Source organism: Salmo salar, chromosome ssa03 (genome assembly GCF_905237065.1).
Source record: "Salmo salar chromosome ssa03, Ssal_v3.1, whole genome shotgun sequence".
NCBI classification, from domain to species: Eukaryota; Metazoa; Chordata; class Actinopteri; order Salmoniformes; family Salmonidae; genus Salmo; species Salmo salar.
In genome coordinates this window covers 94866801-94894404 of record NC_059444.1, presented here as the reverse complement: position 1 = coordinate 94894404, position 27604 = coordinate 94866801, and the positions used below count along the sequence as shown (strand labels likewise).

The following is a 27604-nucleotide window of genomic DNA, read 5'->3' as shown; positions in this document are numbered from 1 at the left end:
AGGAGGAGTCTCAACGGGTTGCCGCGGGACGCAGGAAGTTACAGAGAGAACTGGACGAGGCCTCCGAGGCCAACGACGCCCTCAGTAGGGAGGTGTCCGCCCTAAAGAGCAAACTCAGGTACAAACAAGTTATTCCACCTGGCTAAATACAGCACTGTGCAGACATCCTCAAGATTATGTTTTTACACCAGCTAGGTGCTGTGAAGTGTTGTTTTACAGGGTCAGCCATAGTAGAAGTGCAGCTAGTTTGCAGTCTTTCCAGCTTCAGTTTGAAGTGGTTGTGTTAGCTGTGTTGTTGGCTAGCTCCTCTGAACAACAGTGTCCTGATGAGAGAGAACATTTTCTCCGCCAGGCGAAACCACACCTCATTAGCTCGTTGTTATGGATGTATCCAAATAAATGTCACTAGAAAAACAGCTTAAACAAATGCAGCTACGTTGCTGTTAATCTGGCTGCACAGTTTGACATGACTGTAACATGCTGACTAGACCGGGCGCGCACGTGACTGTAACATGCTGACTAGACCGGGCGCGCACGTGACTGTAACATGCTGACTAGACCGGGCGCGCACGTGACTGTAACATGCTGACTAGACCGGGCGCGCACGTGACTGTAACATGCTGACTAGACCGGGCGCGCACGTGCTATCGTGTGCATGTTTTTTTTGTCTATCCACACCAGACGTGACCAGGACACGCAGGTTGAAATATCAAAACAAACTCTGAACCAACTATATTGCTACGCAGACGCTAGTTGACGCTACGTAGACGCTAGTTGATGCTACGCAGACGCTAGTTGACGCTACGTAGACGCTAGTTGGCGCTACGCAGACGCTAGTTGGCGCTACGCAGACGCTAGTTGATGCTACGCAGACGCTAGTTGACGCTACGTAGACGCTAGTTGACGCTACGCAGACGCTAGTTGACGCTACGCAGACGCTAGCTGACGCTACGCAGACGCTAGTTGATGCTACGCAGACGCTAGTTGGCGCTACGCAGATGCTAGTTGATGCTACGCAGACGCTAGTTGACGCTACGTAGACGCTAGTTGACGCTACGTAGACGCTAGTTAACGCTACGCAGACGCTAGTTGATGCTACGCAGACGCTAGTTGACGCTACGCAGACGCTAGTTGGCGCTTGCGAGCAGTTTGGATTAAATGATTGAATAACATGTATGTGTACATTTATTTTGCAACGCTCGTGGCACAAGCGGTGGGGTCAGCATGTAAGTTAGCAGTAGTTGGCTAGCTAGCAAGCAAGGGATAAGAACATTGCCAGCCAGTAACGGCTTCTTGGGCATTATCACTTAAATACAACACACTACAGCTGACCTGTAGCAGACAATATAACTCTACACCTGGCTGAAGACAAGCCAAAACAAGACCGTATATGATGTTGATGTTCTTCCTCTTCCTCTTCTGTCTCTGACTCCGAATCTGACTCTGACACCGCTTCAAACCTGTCCTTTAGATATTAACTAGCCCTCAAACGCTTCTCTGTCTGCCTCTTGCTGAGTCATCTTTACTTCGGCAATCAACTTGATACTCACATCATTACTTGACTTGGGAATCTACAGCAACTCTGCAGCTAATTCTACTTCTTTTTCTGATGACACTTTCTCAAACCCTTCCTCAAAATCTTCCTTAAACTCTTCCTCAGTCTCTTCAAATTCTTCCTTAAAGCCTTCCTCAAACTCTTCCTCATAATCTACCTCAAATTCTTCCTTAAACTCTTCCTCAAACTCTTCCTCAATCTCATCCTCAACTTAAACTCCTCAGACTTTAGCTAACCCTTGGTCTCTCATTCATCCTCTGTCTTCACCTCTAAACCCTCCTCTTCTATAGCAGCCTTTTCTTCCAGCTCTTTAACAGTGTTTAAGGTCTAACCCCAACCATCCAGAGACATGTTTCTTACATGGCTCTGGAAACCAACTATACCTCTAACTCAACTCATTTCATTTCCTCTCTGTCTGATTCTGGCATCTCTTCTTCTTCCCTCTCCAAATTCTAACTTTTTCTTCTCTTCCTCCAATATGGCCTTCTATTCTGCCTCTTCCCTCTGCCTCTAATTCCAATATTTCCTCGACATTCCCGTCCTTCCCAGGCGAGGAGGAGGAGGAGGAGGAGGGGAGTCATCTTTCAGCAGCAGTCCTCGTCGCGTGGGGAGCATTGGGAATGTCAGCCTCAGTGGGGCTGGGAGCCGGAGGAGCAGAGCTGGGAATAATGAAGGGAATGGTGGGAATGTTGGGAATTCTGAGAACACAAACAACGTTCCAGAAGAGGAGGAGCCTCTGTTCTCGTCCACCCCGCCTCCGGAGGACATCAACGGAACCCGGCCGGAAGAGTAGAGGGACAAAGTCTCACCCCTCCTTTTAAACACTGTCCATCCTTCTTCCTGTCCTTTCCTGACTTCCATCAATACATCTTTCTATTTCCTGTCCTTTATCCCGCCCTCGTTCCCTCTCCTTCCATTCCTCCTTTTATCTTTCCCTCCTTCCACTCCTCCCTCATTCCCTCTCCTTCCATTCCTCCTTTTATCTTTCCCTCGTTCCCTCTCCTTCCATTCCTCCTTTTCTCTTCCACTCCTCCCTTCTTCCCTCCCCCTCCCTTCTTCCCTCCATCCCTACTAAAATTCTTATACCCTGCCCCCTTTTTATGCATCACCTGTCTGTGACAATAGCTTTGATTGTGTCACCAAAATGTCAAAGTACGGTGTGAGCTGTTTTAAACTGAATTTATATCTTATTTCAGATGTCATAATATATATCTGAAGTTATATCTTATTGCACTTAGACACAAAAGATTGTTTTTCTCTCTATGCACATTTATTTGATTATATTTTCAAGCAGAGGCTATATGTTAGAAGAAACTAATTCTGTAATGTGAATTGAGTTTATATAGAGTAAACCCATGGACAATACTTTCTAAAGACAGCCTGATATCTGATTAAATCTGTCTTTGTTTTTCATTCATAATGAGTTCCTTACTGATGCACACACACTACAGTCCTACTACTACTGCTATGATCTACGTTGATTTTAGGTTCACATAAAACTATATTGCTACAATCATACTAGCCTCGTCCCAGATCTGTTTGTACCATCATGTCAACTCATTGTAACTCATGATGACAGACAGACTGGTACCCAGGCTACAATCCCACAGGACACAGACAGACTGGTACCCAGGCTACAATAGTCTACAGGACAGACAGACTGGTAGCCCGGCTACAATAGTCTACATGGCTTTTAGTACCATTCAGTGTCAAGGGTTATTAGGCTGAATTGTTTGTGAAAACACCTAAATATATATTTTAAATGCTATAAACTATTTTCATTCACCACAATCGTGTGTTCTTGTCTGTGGATTTTGTTCAACAGCAACAAAACTAAGAGACATCGCTTTCACCAAGTCAGTTTTATTGAGGACAGTTGGGTCAGATACACATTTAACCAAGCATGACTTATTAGATACAGGAAGAGGCATCCCAGGATGAAAAACTAAATCTGTATATTTTAGTACAGAAGCTTGTGAGTGGCTACACAAAGCAACATGACATCTCATTGGGTGCCCATCTCTGTGACTTCCTGATTCACAGAAACAAGACACACCCCATCCATACAGTGAGGTTTTTAAAGCTAGACATTTCAAATGAGATTGCTTCATACATTCTACCCCCTGAGCAACAAGCAGTAAGTCACACGTAGGTATCCACTCCCATTTTAAACACACAGAACATTATTTTCTTACATCCTATATTATTACTAGTACCATACAGGGAAAAAGTAAGAACCCAAAGCAAGTGAATCAACCCTTACATGTATTTTGTAACATAAAACACGTTTCCTTGAAGTAGTCATATGTCCCCCTCATCACAGAACAAGGTTACTTTCAGGGTTGGGCTCAGTTCCATTTCAATTCAGTCAATCCTGGAAGTAAACAGACGTTCCAATTACAAATGTCTGTCAATTAAAAAAAAGAGAAAAAAGTGTATTTCAGTTTACTTCCTAAATTGAAACAGACTTGGTAACTTTTATACTCTTGGATGGCAAAAGTACTGAACTGAACTGAGCAGCCAACTAATAATATTCTTCTCTTTCACTTTTGATTTTCCTCATTTCCAAACCCATTTTTTTTTTTTTTTTAAAGAAGCACCTAGCTCTGGCACTTGGTAAATCTGTAAGGATTGGATAGGTATAAACATGGTGAATACTTCACCTAGCCTAATCAGAGGTGTTATTTAGCATATTGCGTTGCTACTCCTGTCTATCCAACAGTTTCAGATCTACTACATTTGCCTAGGACCTAGGAAGGTAGTTGGGGCTGAATATTAGTTTGTTTGGCATTAAGTCTATGACGCTATATCATTGGCTAGAACAGAATGGGCTGAGGTGTATTACCGGTACCTGAGCAGTAGAAAGAGACCACACTGAGGTCCCAGCTACAGAGAGCCATCTTTAATAAGGTCAGACCACACTGAGGTCCCAGCTACAGAGAGACATCTTTAATAAGGTCAGACCACACCGAGGTCCCAGCTACAGAGAGACATCTTTAATAAGGTCAGACCACACCGAGGTCCCAGCTACAGAGAGACATCTTTAATAAGGTCAGACCACACCAAGGTCCCAGCTACAGAGAGACATCTTTAATAAGGTCAGACCACACTGAGGTCCCAGCTACAGAGAGACATCTTTAATAAGGTCAGACCACACCAAGGTCCCAGCTACAGAGAGACATCTTTAATAAGGTCAGAGCACACTGAGGTCCCAGCTACAGAGAGACATCTTTAATAAGGTCAGAGCACACTGAGGTCCCAGCTACAGAGAGACATCTTTAATAAGGTCAGAGCACACTGAGGTCCCAGCTACAGAGAGACCTCTTTAATAAGGTCAGACCACACTGTGGTCTCAGAGTAAGGCACAAAGCTTCACCCAACAGGATATAAGCGACTACGTGCTGTTCATCAATATAGGTGTGACAGTATTTGAGTGCGTCCATTCCCTATATAGTACCCTACTTTTGACTGGCTCCTATGACTGAGTAGTATGCCCTTACTTTTAACTGGGGAAAAAAGAAGGGCCCTATACAGGGAATGGGTTGGTATTTAACACACAAGCCTGTCATCACAGAATGAACCAACACCAATACCCAAAACATAGGGGTGAGAATGATCAGCCAGGTATTCAAACCCACATACCCAGGCCATTAGGGCCTTTAGAGACTGTGTTAGCCCACTGAGTTAAAGCCAAGGCATTACCCTAGGGAGCTAACGCAAGTCTTCAGATCTCAGGCAAGGTTATTCACCATGCAGGCATAGTAACCCCAGTGGTTCACAAGCAGTGGTACTAGAACCCTTGGGGGTAACTGGCCAATCCACAGGGACTACTTGAGAAGACTCCTGAGACCATAGGCTTACTGGTCAAAGACTCATGAGACCATAGGCTTACTGGTCAAAGACTCCTGAGACCATAGGCTTACTGGTCAAAGACTCATGAGACCATAGGCTTACTGGTCAAAGACTCATGAGACCATAGGCTTACTGGTCAAAGACTCCTGAGACCATAGGCTTACTGGTCAAAGACTCCTGAGACCATAGGCTTACTGGTCAAAGACTCATGAGACCATAGGCTTACTGGTCAAAGACTCATGAGACCATAGGCTTACTGGTCAAAGACTCATGAGACCATAGGCTTACTGGTCAAAGACTCATGAGGGGGTATAGGGCAGAGCATGGAGTACATTACTTGGTGGTGTACAGTACCGGTTGTGAACCACTGGTTTATCCTAGCCAAATAACCTCTGTTACACTTGCGTCACCATATACAATGTGTTAAACACTTGTCATATGGGTTAAAAACCCTGAGATTCCAAACCACAGTGGCATTCATAGGGTTGAAAAATTCAGGTAACTTAAAAAAAAGAGAAAAGGATTTCCGGAAGATCCTGGTTGGAATGTTGGATTTCTTGCTTATTCCTGCTTGATTCCGTGAATCTTCTAACCTTGATTTATGGAATATGTGGGAACTTTGAGAAAGTTAATGGAATTTTGCAGTCCTAGTCATTCACAGGTAAGGCCGTCGCATAACAAAAATAAATCTTGACTACCCTCTGTGCAACATACGTGGCTGTCTGAGTTCATATCCAAATATCAACATTTCCACGTACAACTATAAAATACGGCTTCAATCTCCACGTGGATTACTCATGGATTGTTCATTCATTCATTCATTCATCATTCATTCAAGACTTCTACTGTATTGCTATAGTTCAAACACATTATAGTTCAAGAAGGCATCATTAACTTTGGTAATCTAACTGTGTTTTAATATCAGCCTAGCCATGTTGAAGAGCTCTATCAGCCTAGTCATGTTGAAGAGCTCTATCAGCCTAGCCATGTTGAAGAGCTCTATCAGCCTAGTCATGTTGAAGAGCTCTATCAGCCTAGCCATGTTGAAGAGCTCTATCAGCCTAGCCATGTTGAAGAGGTCTATCAGCCTAGCCATGTTGAAGAGCTCTATCAGCCTAGCCATGTTGAAGCTCTATCAGCCTAGCCATGTTGAAGAGCTCTATCAGCCTAGTCATGTTGAAGAGCTCTATCAGCCTAGCCATGTTGAAGCTCTAAAGGTGAGCGCAGGCTAGCGCTCAGTCAGGTTTTACCAGGCCGACGTGCCACCATCAGTAGCACCCTCAACACTATAGACTAGGATAGACGGCTCTTGTGCCACAAAGCCGGTTTAAACATGGGCAGAGCGAGCCATTGAGGACTTTCACCATTTTGAAGTGGCTGGTACTTGCTATCGGTCAGGAAAGGATTACAGAATTCCATCCAGGTCAGTAGGACTGATCAGCCAATGAATTATACTATACTAACATTACATAACTGCAGGTGTCAGTAAATCACCAACGTTGGCTTTATACCTGTTCAGACAACACCCTCCAGGGGGCAGTAATTTACCAACCTTTGCTTTACCGTTGAAGAAGAAATTGACTATTTTAAAATTGAGAAATCCCTCAATGGCACTGCCCATGCTGTCACAGAAGCCCTCTCTATGCCGAACACATTCCTCAACCTAACCAATAACCCACAGATCAGATTACCCTAACCCCAATCCCCACCCTTAACCATTAGAGGGACATCTGATTCTGGACCTGCAGTAAAAAGGTGCAAAGTATATCTATTCCTTACCAAACCTTCTACGCCAACTTTCCTTCTGCCTCCTGACTTGTCCCAAGATGTCCTGGTTTTTCCAGAAATCCTGACTGAAGGATTCCAGATTCCCTGCTTACTACACCCTGATTCTGAGAATCTTCCAACCAGGATTTCTGGAAAACCAGGGTATTTTTGGGAAAGTTACCTGAATTTAGCAACCCTACTCCTGACCCTCTTAACACTCCTTCCACTTCCTGTCGTTAACCAGTAGGCGTCACTGTTCAGTCACAGTATTATTATTCAAACATTGGTAGGCAAAACAAGGGGGTGTATTCAAGTGAAGTAAAATATACATTTTTTAAATATAATCATCATTGTGTGGATAAACGTTCATTCCAGTAAGACTTCTTCCTCCATAAAACAACCAAAGGAACAAAAACAGATCAAATGTAACAACAAAACATGTGCCGTCCTGTGGCGTCCTGTAGCGAGACACTGTGGTTACGTCTCAAATAGCACCCTATTTCCTACATAGTGCACTACTTTTGACCAGAGACCTATAGACCCTGGTCACACCCTGTTCCCTAGATAGTGCACTACTTTTGACCAGATATGGGTCCGCTACAGGTTAGTCCCAACAGGAAGTGCCAGAGCCATAAGCCCCGCTCCTAGAAGCCTCTCTCAGTCCTCGATAAGAGACCCCCAGGGCAAAGCATCCTGGGTAAAGTGCAGAGGAAGGAGTACCGTTGATCCGTGACGTCATCAAAGCTCCTCAACGGCGCTCTAGAACAGTTGATATCAACACTGAGGTTCCATGACGTTCCATTGCATTAGAGGGTGAGGTTCTGTCTCAATGACGTTCTAGAACTCTAGACTCACTTCCGTGATGTCCAGTGATCTGGTCCATTCCTTTCCAGAGTGAGAGCTGTACGCTAGCACATTAAACCCCATTGGAAGCTGAAAGCTGGGATACAAGCCTGGTGACCTAGGGAGACTGTGCTGGGCAGGGACATATTCATTAGTGCACGCTGTAGCTAACTGGAGAAAAACATTTTGCAACAGAACAGGTTTTGCACAAAAAAACAACAGCAGTTTATTGGACAAGTTCAGTTAGTCCTTCCCCGTTTCAGCCAGTTTACCGCCATTCGGTGTCTAGTGAATACGACCCTGATAGATATGAAGGGAGGGGATGATGAGGTGTGGGGCTAGGGTGGAGGGGGGGAGTTCACAGAATAATTTTGGGTCCTGGTCCGAAGTCTAACATCTTCACCATTCTGTAACACACAACAGAAACAGATTACTTTAACAGCACACTACAACTAACAGAATGATTCAGACTTCAACTCAGGCTATTTTCAGCCATTTTGTTAGGACTCCATCCCAGGCTATTTTCAGACTGTCATTCCCCAATAGGCCTTGTTGTAAGTTAAGGATCATCATCGTTCATTAATATCATGTAGACTACTAAATCAGCGTTATATTTGTTCATTAGGTTGTAGGCTACGACATTACGACTAATGGGCTATTTTTTTTAATGTATTGGTCTTCAGTGTCCATTTCATTCTCTGATGGGCTGTCAGGTTCCAGTTTAATGTAATACAAACTAAACAGATCAGAATGTAGATCCCAGACAGAGTAAATGTCTGTTACAAACTAAACAGATCAGAATGTAGATCCCTGACAGAGTAAATGTCTGTTACAAACTAAACAGATCAGAATGTAGATCCCTGACAGAGTAAATGTCTGTTACAAACTAAACAGATCAGAATGTAGATCCCTGACAGAGTAAATGTCTGTTACAAACTAAACAGATCAGAATGTAGATCCCTGACAGAGGAAATGTCTGTTACAAACTAAACAGATCAGAATCTAGATCCCTGACAGAGGAAATGTCTGTTTACATTACTTGATTCAATTGTAGGTAGGCTATGAAATGGCTTGTCAAGTCATTGGTTGAGTAACAAATGTCACCCTATTCCCTACTGCACTACTATCAACCGGGGCCTATAGGGAATAGGGTGCCATTTGAGATGCAGTCATTATTGAGCTAGTCGTAGAGCTAGCTATAGTTGACCCCCTCACCCTTTCTCGTAGAGTCCGTTGGTGGTGGACGGTGTGTCAGAAGAAGTGCCTCTCTGGATGGGTGGTGCCCCCTGTCCCCCAGAGAGGGTACTGCAACCAGGAGACTGTTCATAGACAAACTCCTTACAGGACGCTAGTTTAGACTCCAGGTTCTGAAACCACAGGCATGGATGGATGCAGGCGCAGGCCGCAGGGCGCACACACACAGTTATGTTATGTGTTTGTGATATCATGATCAGAGGGGAAGACAGAACAGTGTTGTGACCAGAGGGGAAGACAGAACAGTGTTGTGATATACATGAATGTGTTGTGATCAGAGAGGAAGACAGAACAGTGTTGTGGTCAGAGAGGAAGATGGAGAGAACAGAACAGTCAGCAGACTTCCTGTTACAGCTGTACGACTTACAGGAAACAGATGTTAAATCACACAGAGACAGAACCCCTGCACTACCTGTATGAGGGAGGTATTAGTGCAGGGGTTCTCAACCTTTTTCCCCCAAGTCCCCCTTTTTTAATGTCACTTGAATTTAATATCGGCTAATCAATAAACACCAGCTTGATTTTGGTTTAATTTGAACATTGTTGTTTTGAAGCTCATTTCCAGTCATTCTACATAGTTTAACAAAATTTAGGGAGGCTATTTAATGATAATAATAGATTTAGAAAATAAAGTCTAGACCTGATTGCCCCAAATGTTATTCCACTACCAATTATGTTTTATTAGAATTATTTATATTAACCCTCAATTTAATTATGCATACTCTTTTACAGAAAGTGATTTGATCAATTGATAGCGACAGTCACATTGTATCAGATGACTTTCCCAACCAAAGTCCAATTTCTCCAACTCCTCCAATTTAGAAGGTCGTAGCTCAGCTTCTGAATGTCATAGCGACAAACCAATATATGCCCATGTACATCAGGGCCACGTCTTCCTCTGCCATTTTACTGCTTGCTGCTAGCCTAAAGCGTTTTACTGCCTGCTGCTAGCCTAAAGTGTTTTACTGCTAGCCTAAAGCGTTTCACTGCCTGCTGCTAGCCTAAAGCGTTTCACTGCCTGCTGCTAGCCTAAAGCGTTTTACTGCCTGCTGCTAGCCTAAAGCGTTTTACTGCCTGCTGCTAGCCTAAAGCGTTTTACTGCCTGCTGTTAGCCTAAAGCGTTTTACTGCCTGCTGCTAGCCTAAAGCGTTTTACTGCCTGCTGCTAGCCTAAAGCGTTTTACTGCCTGCTGCTAGCCTAAAGCGTTTTACTGCCTGCTGCTAGCCTAAAGCGGTTTACTGCCTGCTGCTAGCCTAAAGCGGTTTACTGCCTGCTGCTAGCCTAAAGCGTTTTACTGCTTGCTGCTAGCCTAAAGCGTTTTACTGCTTGCTGCTAGCCTAAAGCGTTTTACTGCTTGTTGCTAGCCTAAAGCGTTTTACTGCTTGCTGCTAGCCTAAAGCGTTTTACTGCTTGCTGCTAGCCTAAAGCGTTTTACTGCTTGCTGCTAGCCTAAAGCGTTTACTGCTAGCCTAAAGCGTTTTACTGCTTGTTGCTAGCCTAAAGCGTTTTACTGCTTGTTGCTAGCCTAAAGCGTTTTACTGCTTGTTGCTAGCCTAAAGCGTTTTACTGCTTGTTGCTAGCCTAAAGCGTTTTACTGCTTGTTGCTAGCCTAAAGCGTTTTACTGCTTGTTGCTAGCCTAAAGCGTTTTACTGCTTGTTGCTAGCCTAAAGCGTTGCGGATTTATACATAATTTTAGATCTGTATTCGCAAATTGTAAAAATAAAATTATAATAATAATTACCCACCAAATAAAGGAAGGTCCCGCGCGCCCCCCCCCCACCACCACCACCAAACGTTGACGACCCATATGGAGGTTGGGAACCCCTAGTGTAGTTGTTGTGTAGTGTGTAGGTGGGTAGTGTGTGTATGAGAATTAGAAGACAATCATCGCAGACCTTCAATGAACATCATCTTACCCCGACTTTCCTCAGCAGTTCTCCTACGATGTTGAGAGCTGAGATACGTGTCGACATGGTGAGAGGAGCACCTGATAGGCCATCGCCTGAACACACACACACAATAATAAAGAGTTTTACATCTCCTGGTGTGATCCGGGAATTTAGTGAGTAGACACATTTTATACATGAACACATACACGGGGGCACTCACCTCTGCTGTAAGAGGGTGGGGGGGTGGTGAAGGGGCTTGCTGAGGGGTGGGGGGGTCTGGAGGGCGTGGAGAGGAGGGATGGAGGGAGAGCAGGAGGAGGAGCGGTATGGAGGGATGAGGGCGGTCGTGTGGATGAATGGGAGGTATGGAGGGATGTTTTGTCCTCCGTCTTGTCTGAGTTCTTGGTGACAGTGAAGGACAGTCGTCTTTCCTGCTTCTGTTGGACAGCCAACTCCTGTCTTAGATCTATGACACACAGAGAGACAGTAAGAAAGCCTGTCCCTTTAACTGATGATGTCATAGCTAGCACAGCTCTGAGGGATCATTCCATCCCTGGTTCAGCCCCCTGCGCCTGTGGAGAGGAATCTCCGGCTTGGAACATTATTATTTCTAGCTGTTAACCAGACCAACAGGAGCGCCAGTTAACCAGACCGCCAGTTAACCAGACCAACAGGACCGCCAGTTAACCAGACCAACAGGACCGCCAGTTAACCAGACCAACAGGACCGCCAGTTAACCAGACCAACAGGACCGCCAGTTAACCAGACCAACAGGACCGCCAGTTAACCAGACCAACAGGACCGCCAGTTAACCAGACCAACAGGACCGCCAGTTAACCAGAACGCCAGTTAACCAGACCGCCAGTTAACCAGACCAACAGGACCGCCAGTTAACCAGACCAACAGGACCGCCAGTTAACCAGACCAACAGGACCGCCAGTTAACCAGACCAACAGGACCGCCAGTTAACCAGACCAACAGGACCGCCAGTTAACCAGACCAACAGGACCGCCAGTTAACCAGACCAACAGGACCGCCAGTTAACCTCTTAGGGCTAGGGGGCAGTATTTACACGTACCCGATTTAATCTGGTTACTACTCCTACCCAGTAACTAGAATATGCATATACTTATTAGATATGGATAGAAAACACCCTAAAGTTTCTAAAACTGTTTGAATGGTGTCTGTGAGTATAACAGAACTCATATGGCAGGCAAAAACCTGAGAGATTCCTTTACAGGAAGTGGCCTTACACCTACAGTTTTAGATAGAGCCAGAGCCAGAGCTGAATGGAACTCTTTACCAATCCATATTTCTCAGGCAAAAAGTAAAGACCATGTGACTGGACAGGAAATAGAGGGCATCAACTGACTGTTAAATGTGTTTCCTGTCAGGTATTTTAATTGTCTGTATTGTCTACGTGGTAAATGTTCGTAAAGTCTTCATTTGTAATTGTTTGTAATGTCTTATTAATTGGTGTTGGACCCCAGGAGAATGAGCTAACATGACGGCGTTAGCTAATGGGGATCCTAATCCTAGACACACCTCTGGCTTCATCCTTCAGTCTCTGAACTGACTCCAGTAGACTCCTTCTCATCCAGCTGACTTTAATACAGCAGTATTAGACATAACAGAAAGGGTAGGTCTGAGATAGAGGTAGGCTAGGTGTTTCATGTCTTCATACCTCTGGCTTCATCCTTCAGTCTCTGAACTGACTCCAGTAGGTTCTCCTTCTCATCCAGCTCACTCTCCAGGAAGGCATTCCTCTCTATCACATGGTTCATCCTCTGTTCAAAGTCCTCCAGAGACATGATGGTAGCCCTGATGGAGGGGTGACAGAGAGGAGGAAAAGATTAATAGGTAGAGTTAGTGTACATCATTAAGCACCATTCTCTATTCTACATGTAAGAATCCTGCCAGTGAGATGGTCCAGGGAGTAGAGAGAGAAAAGAGAGGTGCTTATGATATAGGGCTCTCTCCAGGTCATCATTTGCCTGCTCCAGTTACACTCCCCCCTCTCTCTCTCTCTCTACCTCTCGGATCTCTCCAGGTCATCGTTAGCCTGTCCAGTTACACTCCCCCCCCTCTCTCTCTTACCTCTCGGATCTCTCCAGGTCATCGTTAGCCTGTCCAGTTACACTCCTCCCCCTCTCTCTCTCTCTTACCTCTCGGATCTCTCCAGGTCATCGTTAGCCTGTCCAGTTACACTCCCCCCTCTCTCTCTCTCTTACCTCTCGGATCTCTCCAGGTCATCGTTAGCCTGTCCAGTTACACTCCCCCCTCTCTCTCTCTCTTACCTCTCGGATCTCTCCAGGTCATCGTTAGCCTGTCCAGTTACACACACACTCCCCCCTCTCTCCCTCTCGGATCTCTCCAGGTCATCGTTAGCCTGCTCCAGTTACACTCCCCCCCTCTCTCTCTCTCTTACCTCTCGGATCTCTCCAGGTCATCGTTAGCGTGTCCAGTTACACTCCCCCCTCTCTCTCTCTCTTACCTCTCGGATCTCTCCAGGTCATCGTTAGCCTGCTCCAGTTACACTCCTCCCCTCTCTCTCTCTCTTACCTCTCGGATCTCTCCAGGTCATCGTTAGCCTGTCCAGTTACACTCCCCCTCCTCCTTACCTCTCGGATCTCTCCAGGTCATCGTTAGCCTGCTCCAGTTACACTCCCCCTCTCTCTCTCTCTTACCTCTCGGATCTCTCCAGGTCATCGTTAGCCTGTCCAGTTACACTCCCCCCTCTCTCTCTCTCTTACCTCTCGGATCTCTCCAGGTCATCGTTAGCCTGTCCAGTTACACTCCCCCTCTCTCTCTCTCTTACCTCTCGGATCTCTCCAGGTCATCGTTAGCCTGTCCAGTTACACTCCCCCTCTCTCTCTCTCTTACCTCTCGGATCTCTCCAGGTCATCGTTAGCCTGTCCAGTTACACTCCCCCTCTCTCTCTCTCTCTTACCTCTCGGATCTCTCCAGGTCATCGTTAGCCTGTCCAGTTACACACCCCCCCCCTCCCTCTTGGATCTCTCCAGGTCATCGTTAGCCTGCTCCAGTTACACCTCCCCCCCTCTCTCTCTCTCTTACCTCTCGGATCTCTCCAGGTCATCGTTAGCCTGTCCAGTTACACTCCCCCCTCTCTCTCTCTCTTACCTCTTGGATCTCTCCAGGTCATCGTTAGCCTGTCCAGTTACACACCCCCCCCCCCCCCTCCTCTTACCTCTTGGATCTCTCCAGGTCATCGTTAGCCTGCTCCAGTTACACTCCCCCCTCTCTCTCTCTCTTACCTCTCGGATCTCTCCAGGTCATCGTTAGCCTGTCCAGTTACACCCTCCCCTCTCTCTCTCTCTTACCTCTTGGATCTCTCCAGGTCATCGTTAGCCTGCTCCAGTTACACTCCCCCCTCTCTCTCTCTTACCTCTCGGATCTCTCCAGGTCATCGTTAGCCTGTCCAGTTACACTCCCCCCTCTCTCTCTCTCTTACCTCTCGGATCTCTCCAGGTCATCGTTAGCCTGTCCAGTTACACTCCCCCCTCTCTCTCTCTCTTACCTCTCTCCAGGTCATCATTAGCCTGCTCCAGTTACACCCTCCCCCCTCTCTCTCTCTTACCTCTCTCCAGGTCATCATTAGCCTGCTCCAGTTACACCTCCCCCTCTCTCTCTCTACCTCTCTCCAGGTCATCGTTAGCCTGCTCCAGTTACACCCTCCCCCTCTCTCTCTCTCTTACCTCTCTCCAGGTCATCATTAGCCTGCTCCAGTTACACCCTCCCCCTCTCTCTCTCTCTTACCTCTCTCCAGGTCATCGTTAGCCTGCTCCAGTTACACCCTCCCCCCCTCTCTCTCTTACCTTTTGGATCTCTCCAGGTCATCGTTAGCCTGCTCCAGCTCTCTGATGTATTTATGGAGCTGGTCTCTGATGGCCGTGGTCTCAGCCAGGTCTTCTTCCAGAGTAGAGATCTGATGGTACACCTCCGAGTGCTGCCTTTCATACTTCTCCTGGAGGGGATAGGGGGCAGAAGTGGTCAACAGTAGTACCCCAACAGAGTTTCTCAACTCCTCCAGTACCCCAACACTGTTTCTCAACTCCTCCAGTACCCCAACACTGTTTCTCAACTCCTCCAGTACCCCAACACTGTTTCTCAACTCCTCCAGTACCCCAACACTGTTTCTCAACTCCTCCAGTACCCCAACACTGTTTCTCAACTCCTCCAGTACCCCAACACTGTTTCTCAACTCCTCCAGTACCCCAACACTGTTTCTCAACTCCTCCAGTACCCCAACAGAGTTTCTCAACTCCTCCAGTACCCCAACAGAGTTTCTCAACTCCTCCAGTACCCCAACACAGTTTCTCAACTCCTCCAGTACCCCAACACTGTTTCTCAACTCCTCCGGTACCCCAACACTGTTTCTCAACTCCTCCGGTACCCCAACAGAGTTTCTCAACTCCTCCAGTACCCCCATCAGCACATTTTTGATGTAGCCCTGGACAAACTCACCTGATTCAACATAAAGCCCTCAATGAGTTGAATCAGGTGAGTTTGTCCGAGGCTAATCTAGTATGGGCCCTGTTCTATAGCAGTCCACTATATGGGGAGTACGGGCCCTGTTCTATAGCAGTCCACTATATGGGGAGTACGGGCCCTGTTCTATAGCAGTCCACTATATGGGGAGTACGGGCCCTGTTCTATAGCAGTCCACTATATGGGGAGTACGGGCCCTGTTCTATAGCAGTCCGCTATATGGGGAGTACGGGCCCTGTTCTATAGCAGTCCGCTATATGGGGAGTACGGGCCCTGTTCTATAGCAGTCCGCTATATGGGGAGTACGGGCCCTGTTCTATAGCAGTCCGCTATATGGGGAGTACGGGCCCTGTTCTATAGCAGTCCGCTATATGGGGAGTACGGGCCCTGTTCTATAGCAGTCCGCTATATGGGGAGTACGGGCCCTGTTCTATAGCAGTCCGCTATATGGGGAGTACGGGCCCTGTTCTATAGCAGTCCGCTATATGGGGAGTACGGGCCCTGTTCTATAGCAGTCCGCTATATGGGGAGTACGGGCCCTGTTCTATAGCAGTCCGCTATATGGGGAGTACGGGCCCTGTTCTATAGCAGTCCGCTATATGGGGAGTACGGGCCCTGTTCTATAGCAGTCCGCTATATGGGGAGTACGGGCCCTGTTCTATAGCAGTCCACTATATGGGGAGTACGGGCCCTGTTCTATAGCAGTCCGCTATATGGGGAGTACGGGCCCTGTTCTATAGCAGTCCACTATATGGGGAAAAGGGGACGCATATATAGTATCTTTAGAAGACTTCGACTCCTGTGGTGTAGAACAACAACGGGGTGATGGTGGTGTAGACCAACAACGGGGTTATGGTGGTGTAGACCAACAACGGGGTGAGGGTGGTGTAGACCAACAACGGGGTGAGGGTGGTGTAGACCAACAACGGGGTGATGGTGGTGTAGACCAACAACGGGGTAGTGGTGGTGTAGACCAACAACAGGGTAGTGGTGGTGTAGACCAACAACAGGGTGATGGTGGTGTAGACCAACAACGGGGTGAGGGTGGTGTAGACCAACAACGGGGTGAGGGTGGTGTAGACCAACAACGGGGTGAGGGTGGTGTAGACCAACAACGGGGTGGAGGGGTGGTGTAAACCAACAACGGGGTGAAGGTGGTGTAGACCAACAACGGGGTGATGGTGGTGTAGAACAACAACGGGGTGAGGGTGGTGTAAACCAACAACGGGGTGAGGGTGGTGTAAACCAACAACGGGGTGAGGGTGGTGTAGACCAACAACGGGGTGAGGGTGGTGTAGACCAACAACGGGGTGAGGGTGGTGTAGACCAACAACGGGGTGAGGGTGGTGTAGACCAACAACGGGGTGAGGGTGGTGTAGACCAACAACGGGGTGAGGGTGGTGTAGACCAACAACGGGGTGAGGGTGGTGTAGAACAACAACGGGGTGATGGTGGTGTAGAACAACAACGGGGTATGGTGGTGTAGAACAACAACGGGGTGATGGTGGTGTAGACCAACAACGGGGTGATGGTGGTGTAGAACAACAACGGGGTTATTGGTGGTGTAGACCAACAACGGGGCGATGGTGGTGTAGAACAACAACGGGGCGATGGTGGTGTAGAACAACAACGGGGCGATGGTGGTGTAGAACAACAACGGGGTGATGGTGGTGTAGAACAACAACAACAGGGTGATGGTGGTGTAGAACAACAACGGGGTGATGGTGGTGTAGAACAACAACGGGGTGATGGTGGTGTAGAACAACAACAGGGTGATGGTGGTGTAGACCAACAACAGGGTGATGGTGGTGTAGACCAACAACAGGGTGATGGTGGTGTAGAACAACAACGGGGTGATGGTGGTGTAGAACAACAACGGGGTGATGGTGGTGTAGAACAACAACAACAGGGTGATGGTGGTGTAGAACAACAACAACAGGGTGATGGTGGTGTAGACCAACAACAGGGTGATGGTGGTGTAGAACAACAACAGGGTGATGGTGGTGTAGAACAACAACAGGGTGATGGTGGTGTAGAACAACAACAGGGTGATGGTGGTGTAGACCAACAGGGTGATGGTGGTGTAGAACAACAACAACAGGGTGATGGTGGTGTAGACCAACAACAGGGTGATGGTGGTGTAGAACAACAACAGGGTGATGGTGGTGTAGAACAACAACAGGGTGATGGTGGTGTAGACCAACAGGGTGATGGTGGTGTAGAACAACAACAGGGTGTTGGTGGTGTAGACCAACAACGGGGTGATGGTGGTGTAGACCAACAACGGGGTGATGGTGGTGTAGAACAACAACGGGGTGAGGGTGGTGTAGACCAACAACGGGGTGAGGGTGGTGTAGACCAACAACGGGGTGAGGGTGGTGTAGACCAACAACGGGGTTAGGGTGGTGTAGACCAACAACGGGGTGAGGGTGGTGTAGACCAACAACGGGGTGAGGGTGGTGTAGACCAACAACGGGGTGAGGGTGGTGTAGAACAACAACAACAGGGTGAGGGTGGTGTAGAACAACAACAACAGGGTGATGGTGGTGTAGAACAACAACGGGGTATGGTGGTGTAGAACAACAACGGGGTGATGGTGGTGTAGAACAACAACAGGGTGATGGAGGTGTAGACCAACAACAGGGTGATGGTGGTGTAGACCAACAACAGGGTGATGGTGGTGTAGAACAACAACAGGGTGATGGTGGTGTAGACCAACGGGGTGATGGTGGTGTAGAACAACAACGGGGTGATGGTGGTGTAGAACAACAACAGGGTTATGGTGGTGTAGACCAACAACAGGGTGATGGTGGTGTAGAACAACAACAGGGTGATGGTGGTGTAGAACAACAACAGGGTGATGGTGGTGTAGAACAACACGGGGTAATGGTGGTGTAGAACAACAACAGGGTGATGGTGGTGTAGACCAACAGGGTGATGGTGGTGTAGAACAACAACGGGGTTATTGGTGGTGTAGACCAACAACGGGGTGATGGTGGTGTAGACCAACAACAGGGCGATGGTGGTGTAGACCAACAACGGGGTGATGGTGGTGTAGAACAACAACAACAGGGTGATGGTGGTGTAGACCAACAACAGGGTGATGGTGGTGTAGAACAACAACGGGGTGATGGTGGTGTAGACCAACAACAGGGTGATGGTGGTGTAGAACAACAACAGGGTGATGGTGGTGTAGAACAACAACAGGGTGATGGTGGTGTAGACCAACAGGGTGATGGTGGTGTAGAACAACAACAGGGTGATGGTGGTGTAGACCAACAACAGGGTGATGGTGGTGTAGAACAACAACAGGGTGATGGTGGTGTAGAACAACAACAGGGTGATGGTGGTGTAGAACAACAACAGGGTGATGGTGGTGTAGACCAACAACAGGGTGATGGTGGTGTAGACCAACAACAGGGTGATGGTGGTGTAGAACAACAACAGGGTGATGGTGGTGTAGACCAACAGGGTGATGGTGGTGTAGAACAACAACAGGGTGATGGTGGTGTAGACCAACAGGGTGATGGTGGTGTTGCACAACAACAGGGTGATGGTGGTGTATAAATCCAGCAGACTGTTAGTGAGGCCATATTCATCAAGACAACAGAATGTATCTTCAGTTACACAGGGTATATGAAATGTACATTCAAGTGTTCCAGGCAAAGATATATAACAGCCAGCAGATCGGCCTGACAGTTTGTTAGGGAAATGACCGGATGATAAGACTAGCCGTCTTAAATTTCTGCACCATCTCAATTATCTCTTCATGCAAATACTCACGTTAACCAGTAGCCATGTCAGTCTAATGGGCCTGCAGTCTAATCTTTGCTTCCTCAATTTCTCTCAAAGCTCATTGGAGAGGGGATCCAAGGTCCCTCCCTCCTCTAATGATCTTTGAGAGGAAACAAGAATTTTGACAGCTAGTACCTTTTCACACACAGCCCAAGTTTGGTAATAGATAGACAGGATGCTGTAGCTTTTGTAACTTCCTGTCTGACTCAACCGCTGGCAGCGTGTCACAGGAAGTACATCCATCAGGAAGTGAGAGTCAGACATCGTCAGCGGTTCCAAAGTGTCGTCACCTCAAGCACAGCCAGGCATGCACTAACGCCCCGCACCTCTGATTCAGAGGGTTACATGAGGAAGACACATTTCAGTTGAACAACTGACTAGGTATCCCCCTTTTCCTTCCCCTAACCACATTCCCATCCACAGTTATGCAAGTAGTCATACTGAAGACTATTTTTTATTTTTTTATCCTGACAGCTGTGATGGAAAGAGGAAGTTTCAGTAATATAAAAAATAAAATAAAAATACAGACAGGTTTCCATCCAATTGGTGACAGATTCTACCTACTGACAGTCACTTAATTAGGCTATGTCAGGAATATATTTAGTTTTATTGGAAGTTAGTTGGCTGCTAGACTGTCTAATTACTGACCCCCCCCCCAATTGATTTTGTTAGTACTCACTCAGATATATTAAAAACTGCAAACATTTCTCTCCACCCTACGGCAAAATCTGTACAATAGCAATTAATTTGCAGTAAACTGCTAATTGTTCTCTGCCTCATGGCAAAATTAGTAAAATGACATGAAATGAGTTATAAAACTGATGAATCTCTTCTCTGCCTCTGGAGTGCTCACCTCTTGTGATGAATATAGTCCCTCATCACACACACACACACACACACACACACACACACACACACACACACACACACACACACACACACACACACACACACACACACACCTGTCCCATGGAGAGTTCTTTAGACCAGCAGCCTCCCTATCATCCTCAGAGATAGCAGGCTCATAAACACTGGCCCAAACTGTCAACTGGCTGATAGGTATTTTCCTATTCAAATACAACTGGGACTGCAGGCGTTGCATCAGACAGACCCGGGTCACGTTCAGTAGCAAAACGTTGTCGAAAATCGAAAACAGTCCCTCCTGCCTGACCTGTGCTCTTTGGAATGTCTTGCCGTAAAAGCCAAACTCAATATCCACGTTGACTCTCCCTCATGTCACTCTGCTGTTGAGCTTGATTGACTGTCTTGACCTGAATCAACTTGTTGATGTTCCCCCCCCCCCCCACACACACACCCCCGTGGGCACATACTTGACCTGGTCATCACTGACCCCATCAACAACATGCCGGTCTATGACCTCGGTGTGCCTGACCACAAGGTTGTCTCACTGGACTTGACATTCCTTCCCCCTCTAACCAAGTCCAAGCATCACATACGTTGCCAGAACTAGAAAAAAATGTTGACCCAGCCAGCCTGTCAGTGGATGAAACTGTGGAGTTCTACAACCAATCCCTGACCAGTGTGCTTGACCTCCACGCCCCCATAAAAATACAGGACATCACATTCGCTCACTCAGCTCCCTGTTAAACTCCATGTCCCGAACCGGCTCATAGCCCATAACAAAGAGGGGAAACAACATGAAGATAATAAAGTAAACTATATACAATTAACAATGGTGTGTGTAGCCAGTTCAGTAGTGTAAGTGAGTGGTTGCATGCATAGATGGTGATAATGATGGGTGTTGAGAGGTGCCAAAAACAAACAAACCACAAAATGTCACAACCAAAACATAACAGTGTGTCTGCGTGGAGAGTCTCCTCAATGAATGGGAGAAAGGTGTATTTATCCCCGGGACACACCCGGGCCCAGATGTGTCCCATTTCACTGACGACCCTCCCGGCTTCGCCCACCGACATCCTATTAAGGAAAACAAGAGCAAAGAGAGAGAATTCAGCAGACAGAGTGGGAGGGTCATCACATCCAGAACTGAAAAATACTAAATCCATTGGCTGCATCCTGCAGCATCTCAGAAACTTGGGCCTCACCATCCTTTTAAGACCACTGTCAACAGCTCCCTTCTGAAGCCCGCCCTGGATCCAGAAGTGCTGGCTAATTACAGGCCAACATCCAACTTCTCCTTTCTAAGGTGTTGGAAAAAAGTGGTTGATGTACAGCTTCAAGGCCATCTCAATCAGAACCACCCATTTGAGAAGTTCCAGTCACGTTTCCGGCCGGCCCACAGCACTGAAAAACGGCCATACTCAGGGTCACCAATGACCTGCTGATGGCAGCTGATGCAGGCTGTCTCCAGATCCTCCTGGACTTGCACGCAGCTCTTGACACTGTCGACCACCCCACCCTCCTGAAAAGCCTCCGGGTCACCATTGGACTGTCTGGACCAGCTCTGAGCTGGTTCCACTCCTACCTCTCAGACAGGACTCAGTACGTGTCGCTAGGTGGGTCCAGGTCCCAGACCCACCATGTCACCTGCGGTGTCCCACATGGATCTGTTCTTGGACCCATCCAGTACATGCTCCCCCCTTGGGTTGTGTGGAATCTCCTTCCACTGCTATGCTGTTGACACCCAGCTGTAAGTGTCAACTGCCCCCAAGTCCCTCTGATGCATGTGCCCGTCTGAACACCTTTCTTGAGGAGGAGAGATGAGGGCATGGATGAAGCAAAACGTCCTTCAACTGAACAGCAGCAAAACCGAAGCCCTACTAGTTGGCAGCCCCCACCAGGTCCAGCATGCACCTACAACACACCTCACCATTGCAGGACAGAACATCCTTCTGTCCCCCCTCAGGTTCCAGTCTGGGTGTAAAGCTCCATTCCTTCCTGACCTTTGACAGCCGCATCAAACAAAAGTGTAAAGCGTCATTCTATCACCTCAAGAACATTGACCAAACTCAGTCCCACCCCCTCACTCAGTCTGATGCAGAGAAGCTGGTCCATGCCTTTATCTCCTCAAGGCTGGACTACTGCAACACATGCTTCATCAGGATCCCTGGCAGGAGTCTCCAGGATCCCTGGCAGGAGTCTCCAGGATCCCTGGCAGGAGTCTCCAGGACTACTACAACACGGTCTTCATCAGGATCCCTGGCAGGAGTCTCCAGGACTACTACAACACGGTCTTCACCAGGATCCCTGGCAGGAGTCTCCAGGACTACTACAACACGGTCTTCACCAGGATCCCTGGCAGGAGTCTCCAGGACTACTACAACACGGTCTTCATCAGGATCCCTGGCAGGAGTCTCCAGTACTACTACAACACGGTCTTCACCAGGATCCCTGGCAGGAGTCTCCAGGACTACTACAACACGGTCTTCACCAGGATCCCTGGCAGGAGTCTCCAGGACTACTACAACACGGTCTTCATCAGGATCCCTGGCAGGAGTCTCCAGGACTACCACAACACGGTCTTCACCAGGATCCCTGGCAGGAGTCTCCAGGACTACAACACGGTCTTCACCAGGATCCCTGGCAGGAGTCTCCAGGACTACTACAACACGGTCTTCACCAGGATCCCTGGCAGGAGTCTCCAGAAGCTCCAGTACATCCAGAACAGCTCTGTCAGGATCCTGATGAGAGTGAGGAAACACCATCACATCACCTCCATCCTGGCATCGCTGTACTGGCTCCCCATCTCAACACCACCACATCACCACCATGTCAGAGGAAGGCCCTAAAAATTGTCAAAGACCCCAGCCACCCCAGTCATAGACTGTTCTCTCTATTACCGCATGGCAAGTGGTACCGGAGTGCCAAGTCTAGGACAAAAAGGCTTCTCAACAGTTTTTACCCCCAAGCCATAAGACTCCTGAACAGGTAATCAAATGGCTACCCGGACTATTTGCACTGTGTGCCCCCCCCCCCCCCCAACCCCTTTTTACGCTGCTGCTACTCTCTGTTTATCATATATGCATAGTCACTTTAACTATACATTCATGTACATACTACCTCAATTAGCCCAACTAACCGGTGCCCCCGCACATTGGCTAACCAGGCTATCTGCATTGTGTCCCACCACCCGCCAACCCCTCTTTTACGCTACTGCTAAACTGCTCCCGCACATTGGCTAACCGGGCTATCTGCACTGTGTGCCCCCCCCAACCCCTCTTTTTACGCTACTACTACTCTCTGTTTATCATATATGCATAGTCACTTTAACTATACATTCATGTCCATACTACCTCAATTGGCCCGACCAACCAGTGACCCTGCATATTGGCTAACCGGGCTATCTGCACTGTGTCCCACCACCCACCACCCGCCAACCCCTCTTTTACGCTACTGCTACTCTCTGTTTATCATCTATGCATAGTCACTTTAACCATATCTACATGTACATACTACCTCAATCAGCCTGACTAACCGGTGTCTGTATATAGCCTCGCTACTTTTATAGCCTCACTACTGTATATAGCCTGTCTTTTTACTTTTGTTTTATTTCTTTACCTACCTATTGTTCACCTAATACCTTTTTTGCACTGTTGGTTAGAGCCTGTAAGTAAGCATTTCACTGTAAGGTCTACACCTGTTGTATTCAGCGCACGTGACAAATAAAGTTTGATTTGATTCATAACAATGTCCCTCCTTATCTCAAGGAACTGCTCTCCTCCATAACTCCACCCTCAGGTCAAGAGATAACCTGCTCTTCCACACCCCCGGGACCAAGCTCCGTCCTCAGGCCCCGGACCAAGCTCCGTCCTCGGGATCGGGCTGTCAGGTCAAGAGATAACCTGCTCTTCCACACCCCCGGGACCAAGCTCCGTCCCTCGGGGATCGGGCTGTCAGGTCAAGAGATAACCTGCTCTTCCACACCCCCAGGACCAAGCTCCGTCCCTCGGGGATCGGGCTGTCAGGTCAACTTTTTTTGTTGTTGATTTTATGCACCCGCAGATTATTCTGTATAATGAGAAGAGCTTTACAAATGTAATAAATAATAATAATAATGTTATTATAATGAAGGGCTTGATAAGTTGAATCAGGTGTGCTAGTTGTGTAATAGTTGAAATAAATGGAAGGGCTGGGGGTCCCTGAGTAGAGGTTGGAAAAACGCTGCTCTAAACTAGAGTCAAGTCAACAGTTCATACCTTGTAGTTCTCCAGTTCCATGTGTAGCCTGTTGTTCTGTGTGACGAGTTCTCGGTTCTGTGTCTCACACTGCTTGAGTTCAGTCTCCAGTTCCACCTCGTAGTCACGACTCATCTGCTGGAACTCCTGCAGCTCCTCCTGCACCTCCTCAGCCCTGGGAGAGGTTAGGGGTCAAGATGGTGGTCGTAGAGTAACAGAGGACACTACGGTTTAAGCAGATACCTGTGGGTACCTCTGCTGGGGCCTGGCAGACTGCTCCTTTCTCTCTCTGTCTGTGTGTGTGTGTGTGTGTGTGTGTGTGTGTGTGTGTGTGTGTGTGTGTGTGTGTGTGTGTGTGTGTGTGTGTGTGTGTGTGTGTGTGTGTGTGTGTGTGTGTGTGTACCTCTGTTGGTGCTTGGCCGCCTGTTCCTTCCAGTAGTCCACCTCTTCCTCCAGAGAGACAAACTTAAGGGGCTCTGGTTCTCCCATCTCTACCCACACCACTGGTAACGCTTCTCTCCCCGATCTCTTCTTCTCTCCCTCTCTTACAGTTCTCCTCTCACTGAGTCAGTAAATGGAAGGAAGGAAGGCGAGAGTCAGTAAATGGAAGGAAGGAAGGCGAGAGTCAGTAAATGGAAGGAAGGAAGGCGAGAGTCAGTAAATGGAAGGAAGGAAGGCGAGAGTCAGTAAATGGAAGGAAGGAAGGCGAGAGTCAGTAAATGGAAGGAAGGAAGGCGAGAGTCAGTAAATGGAAGGAAGGAAGGAAGGAAGGCGAGTCAGTAGGCTAAACTTAGATGATCAACAGTGTTGATACTTTTTCTTCCAAAAGAGATAAAGAGTTCTCTATTCAGCATTTCCAAGTCAACAATGTGCTTCAGGCAAGAAAGGACAGCAGAAAAGGGTTACAGGAGTTTAGTGCAAACTACAACGACATAAGTCAGTCATCACCTAGCTAGCTAAGGAGTGCGCGGTCAGTGTCAACTGATGACAATAGGCTGGCTGTCAAACTATAGGAACACAAAGAAAAGCACAACGGCCAGGCTTAATGAACATCAATTTTATTTATAAAGCCCTTTTTACATCAGTGGATGTCAAAGTGCTGTACAGAAACCCAGCCTGAAACCCAAAACAGCAAGCAATGCAGATGTAGAAGCACGGTGGCTAAGAAAAACTCCCTAGAAAAGCCAGAACCTAGGAAGAAACCTAGAGAGGAACCAGGCTCTGAGGAGTGGCCAGTCCTCTTCTGGCTGTGCCGGGTGGAGATTATAACAGTACATGAATATATCATGTTTATTCAAACAAAGAAAATGGACCAATTTGGAATATGACTTGTTTATTTTGTAGCTATTGCCATTCTACTCATAACCAAAGTCTTAAAAGCAGTGTTTGTAAGATTTAAACAATATCTGAACTAGTACATTCAAGTATTTGCTAACTGATGTTACAAGCAAACAAGGCAGCAAGCAAAAGAGACTGCACTTTGGTCAGAATACAAAAGGGGAAGTGTATTCTCGCCTTCACACCAGTAACAAGCAGTGTCAACTGGATAACGTTAGATTGCTATGCTTGCAATATGTAGTCTCTGGTCAAAATAAGTAGCTATGCTCTGGCATTTATTTTCTGCCAATTTTACAATAACGCAAACAGAGTCAGAATTGACAAAATGCAGTTACAAATGTATATGTGCAGACAGCATAATTTGCCTATACATCGAACTAACGGACGAGTCTGTCATAAATTTACGTTACCATCGCGATTTAAATCCCAGTATATTGACAGTTGATACTAACCTATCTAGGATTGCTTGTGGTGGCTAGCAGCCGGTGCTCCAACGGTGCCGAAAGATGACGGTACCTTTATAACGGAGCTACAAAAGTATCCAGAAAATGTTGTTACATAGATCATTCCTTGGCCGAAAGTAGTAACAAAGTTGCCAACTAGAACAATGCGAAGGCTGCATATCTCTTTTGTCCAAAGAAGACTCATCGCTAACCCTCCAACCACCGCGATATTTTAACCTCTCACCATTGGTCGGCTATACTGTCAATCAAGTGTGTAGGGCGATGAATGGCCAATCGCGTTCATGATTTGCCTACGAGGTCGGTTAAATCAAATGCGCTTTTAAGCAGAGAGGAAGAGTCGAAGCGAGACGTTTTACTCCGCACAAAATCTGCCCAAGAAAATGTTTGTATGGAGATCAATGAGTGTCGAATTTGGTAAACAAAAGATGTAATTGCTAATTTGCTACGTGAGGTTTATATGATCTAATAAAGTTTTGTAATGGTTAGGTTGTTACAAATGCACTGATATGAGTGAACGCACGTGGCAACTTCAACAAAAAAAAAACTTTATATGTAGTGCTATTTTTTTTAGGTGAGGGAGCCCCCAAAAAGATGTAAATGACGTCATCATTTCCTCAATCAAAGTTTGTACCGACAGATGTGGCCTATTATTACAGGGCTCTACAACCCTGGTGCTCTACCGTGCTGTTCGGATTCACTGCTGCCCCAGTTGTAACTGGGCTGGTGCTCCCGAATGGCGCAGTGCTACAGGGGTCATTACAGACCTTGGTTCGATTCCAGGTTTTATCACAACCGGCCATGATTGGGAGTCCCATAGTTAGGGTTTGGCCGGGGTGAATGAATTTGTTCTTAACTGACTTGCCTAGTTAAATAAAGGTTAAATAAAAATAAATTAAATGATCTGATTAATCTTATAAACCAGCAAATTATTAGAATCAGGTGCGCTAGATTAGGGTTGGAATGAAAACCTACAGGAAGGTAGTTCTCCAGAAGCAGGGACGGTGAGCCCTGTTATAGAATACGCATAAAATGCATCCTCCATTAGCAACGTCTGACTAGGCCCACACATATTGTCTCAAGAACATGTTTTATTGTTAATACCCTTAAACACCAAGTTAGACATACCCAATAAAACAAATAGGCCGTCATGACTGTCAATCGTGAATTACTGTATTATCGTGAATTACAGCAGATGGTGTTAACTAACTATTAGCCTTTCTTGTATTTTAGTTTCAATCAAA

General features: G+C 47.1%; 2 protein-coding genes across 7 annotated transcripts in view; one reads left to right on the top strand and one right to left on the bottom strand.

Moving 5' to 3' along the window:
- The window catches only part of LOC106594706 (myosin-11), a 56251-nt gene extending 52912 nt beyond the window's left edge, over positions 1–3339 (top strand). For 5 of the 6 annotated variants that reach the window (XM_045715872.1, XM_045715871.1, XM_045715870.1 and 2 more), the window contains 2 exons: positions 1–118; positions 2105–3339. The exon at positions 1–118 is cut by the window's left edge and continues 55 nt beyond it. In XM_045715872.1, the coding sequence (XP_045571828.1) occupies positions 1–118; positions 2105–2348 (362 nt within the window). In that variant the 3' untranslated portion in view covers positions 2349–3339. Of the gene's footprint in view, positions 119–1471 lie in introns of all 6 variants that reach the window. The other variant, XM_045715873.1, reaches the window with a different exon arrangement.
- Positions 3340–3402: 63 nt separating this feature from the next.
- LOC106601996 (nuclear distribution protein nudE homolog 1) lies at positions 3403–26579 on the bottom strand. Its single transcript, XM_045715869.1, has 9 exons — positions 26352–26579; positions 24965–25123; positions 24583–24736; positions 14998–15146; positions 12846–12982; positions 11382–11627; positions 11189–11274; positions 9233–9384; positions 3403–8424 (listed from the first exon to the last, which is right to left on the bottom strand). Exons 2-9 carry the CDS (start codon positions 25048–25050, stop codon positions 8376–8378), a joined length of 1059 nt encoding a protein of 352 aa, XP_045571825.1. The 5' UTR covers positions 25051–25123; positions 26352–26579; the 3' UTR covers positions 3403–8375.
- Positions 26580–27604: the final 1025 nt, after the last annotated feature.